This window comes from Phaseolus vulgaris, chromosome 5 (assembly GCF_051622355.1).
Source record: "Phaseolus vulgaris cultivar YP4 chromosome 5, ASM5162235v1, whole genome shotgun sequence".
Taxonomy (NCBI): Eukaryota; Viridiplantae; Streptophyta; class Magnoliopsida; order Fabales; family Fabaceae; genus Phaseolus; species Phaseolus vulgaris.
Window position 1 is genome coordinate 30669315 of NC_143502.1, and position 2335 is coordinate 30671649.

At 49.1% G+C, this 2335-nt stretch overlaps 1 protein-coding gene across 1 annotated transcript; it reads left to right on the forward strand.

The window, feature by feature from the left end:
• The first annotated feature begins 917 nt into the window (after window positions 1–917).
• Window positions 918–1823, forward strand: LOC137834257 (uncharacterized). The gene has a single exon (XM_068642318.1). It carries the CDS (start codon window positions 918–920, stop codon window positions 1821–1823), a length of 906 nt encoding a protein of 301 aa, XP_068498419.1.
• Window positions 1824–2335: the final 512 nt, after the last annotated feature.

The following is a 2335-nucleotide window of genomic DNA, read 5'->3' on the forward strand; positions in this document are numbered from 1 at the left end:
TTGTCTGGGATCCACCTCTTGTGGCCTAGCTCCGCTGTTTAACTCGCCGATGTTCGAGGACACGTCAGCACATCCTGGTGACTGACGCCTGACCACTCCTCGACACTCTGGGCGTACCGTTTGCGAGGCCCTCTAGGCGTACCGCTTGTGGGACCCAGCTTACATGGCCCACCTTTACTAGCAGTCAACGACGTCTGAGGATTGGTCGGTACAATAGGGAGGCGCTTGGGTAACAGAAAGTGAGCTTGCGGATGACACCTGAAGATCATTAGTGCTGGTGGCAGGTGGTTTTCTATTACCAATAAAAGTTTAATGTAATTATTTTTAGTTAAGATTTGTTGAGCTCCAGGGAGAGTGGTTGCATGTTGCATGGGCAGTGATAAAAAGGAGAATAGGTCTCCAGGAAAAGGTACGCTATTTTTCGCACATTTTACTAAACTGTTACTTTTCGGTGAGCCTTAGCTGACTTGATCGTCGGAGTGTCATCAACAGGTAAAGCGCCCTCTGTCCCAACGGAGCCATACTATAAGCAATTCAGAGAGATATTGAAGAAGGTGCATTAACCCTATGAAAACTAGCAGTGCAGTCAATCGACAAGAACATTTGGCGTCCACCGTGGTGCCCGCTAAAACCTGATGCCATCCACACTTTGTTCAAACTCGTAGACGGAGATGAGGAACGCAAGGCAAGTACCAACGGTGCAAGAAGGTACAGGCGAGGCCCCCACTTTGTAGCAGCTTATGGAGACCATTAGGACCCTCTAAGAAGCCAACGAACAATCTAGACAGGAGAAAGAGAAATTACGAGAAGAGCTACACAAAACCAACGAGGATCTGCGATGTGATCGACGTATCCCGGGACAGCGAGAGACGAACCTGCCTGAGAGAGACTGCCTCGATCCTTTCTCGTGGGTCATCATGGACGAGCCAATGCCTGGGCATTATGTAGTGCCCAAGATTGCTTTCACAGGGGTGGAAGATCCCGAGAGTCATCTCACTGCGTTCAATGCCCAGATGATAATCTCGGGAGGTTCAGATGTCGTGCGATGCAAGATGCTCATGGGAACTTTCACAGGCACGACCATACAATGGTTCAGTGGACTCCCCGATGGCCATATTTCCTCTTTCGCCCAGTTCTCCAACCTATTCCGAGAACAATTTCATGCAAACTGGGTCAAACCCCCCGTTCTGTATGATCTCTTCAATGTGCGTCAGAGGGAAGGAGAGACATTGAAGGATTACCTAAATCGGTTATGGGCTCTCACTGTGACACTTCGGACCCACGATGAGAATGTCATGGTGTCAACTTTCGAGGAGGGGGTTGCCTTGGGGCCATTTTGCGATTCCCTTATAAGGAACCCGACCGAAACCTTTTCTGAAATCTGGCGAAGAGCAGTTGCTCACATCAACACTAAGGAAGTGGTGTTAGCCAGAAACAACGATTCTTATTCTCGGTTGTCTAAACTGAGAGAGGCAAGCAAGCTTTCTCGGCCTATGACAGTCAACGAAACCTCGGTCGGGAAGAAACCAAAATCAAGACAACATCCCTACCAGAAGGGAGGGTTCAAAGAAAGAAACAAGGATGAGGAGGTCCGCCCCAAATTTCGTGTATCATACAAGGAATTGATAGCCATACCCGCAGTAGTCGAGAAGTTGAGGTTCCCCCAGAAGGCTGACAGGAATTTCAGGGGAAGGAAAGACATCTGGTGTGAGTTCCATAAGGGGTCCAAACATGGTGTCGAGCGGTGCATGGCTTTAGGCTATCAGTTAGCCGAGCTTTTGAAGGAAGACCTCTTGAAAGAATACCTCGAGGTTAACGACTAAGACCAACATGGGGAAGCTGTTCTGGGGGACCCACCGCATGACATACTCGTACATGCAGAGCTCAACACGATCTCGAGTGGGTTCTCGGGTGGAGGAAGCATGGCAACCAAGCAAAAGGTATGCGAGGGCAATAATGACGTTAGAGATAAAAAGTCACGACGACACCCCGGACCCGAATCTCTATTTCACCAAGGCAGACTTGGTGGGTGTGGTCCCTCATGACAACGACCCGGTGGTAATATCCGTCGTCATGGTAGGAAGAAAGGTGCATTGAGCCCTCATTGATCAAGGAAGCTCGATAGACATGCTGTTCTGGTCCACATTCATCAACTGAACAAGTTAGAAGCAGTTGCATCCACAAAACATATGAAGATGAAGTTGTCATCCTTCGAGGGATGGGTGATCACAATACGGTCCAACCAAAAGGACGCTCAGAAATGTTACGAGAGCAGCCTAAAGAACAAGAGGAGCTACAACGCTGCCACTATCTTCCAGGGAGGAAAGGTAGCCGA

Bases quoted from the DNA above. Each gene is read 5' to 3' on its own strand.
- LOC137834257 (XM_068642318.1), top strand. From the start codon at position 918: ATGGACGAGCCAATGCCTGGGCATTATGTAGTGCCCAAGATTGCTTTC.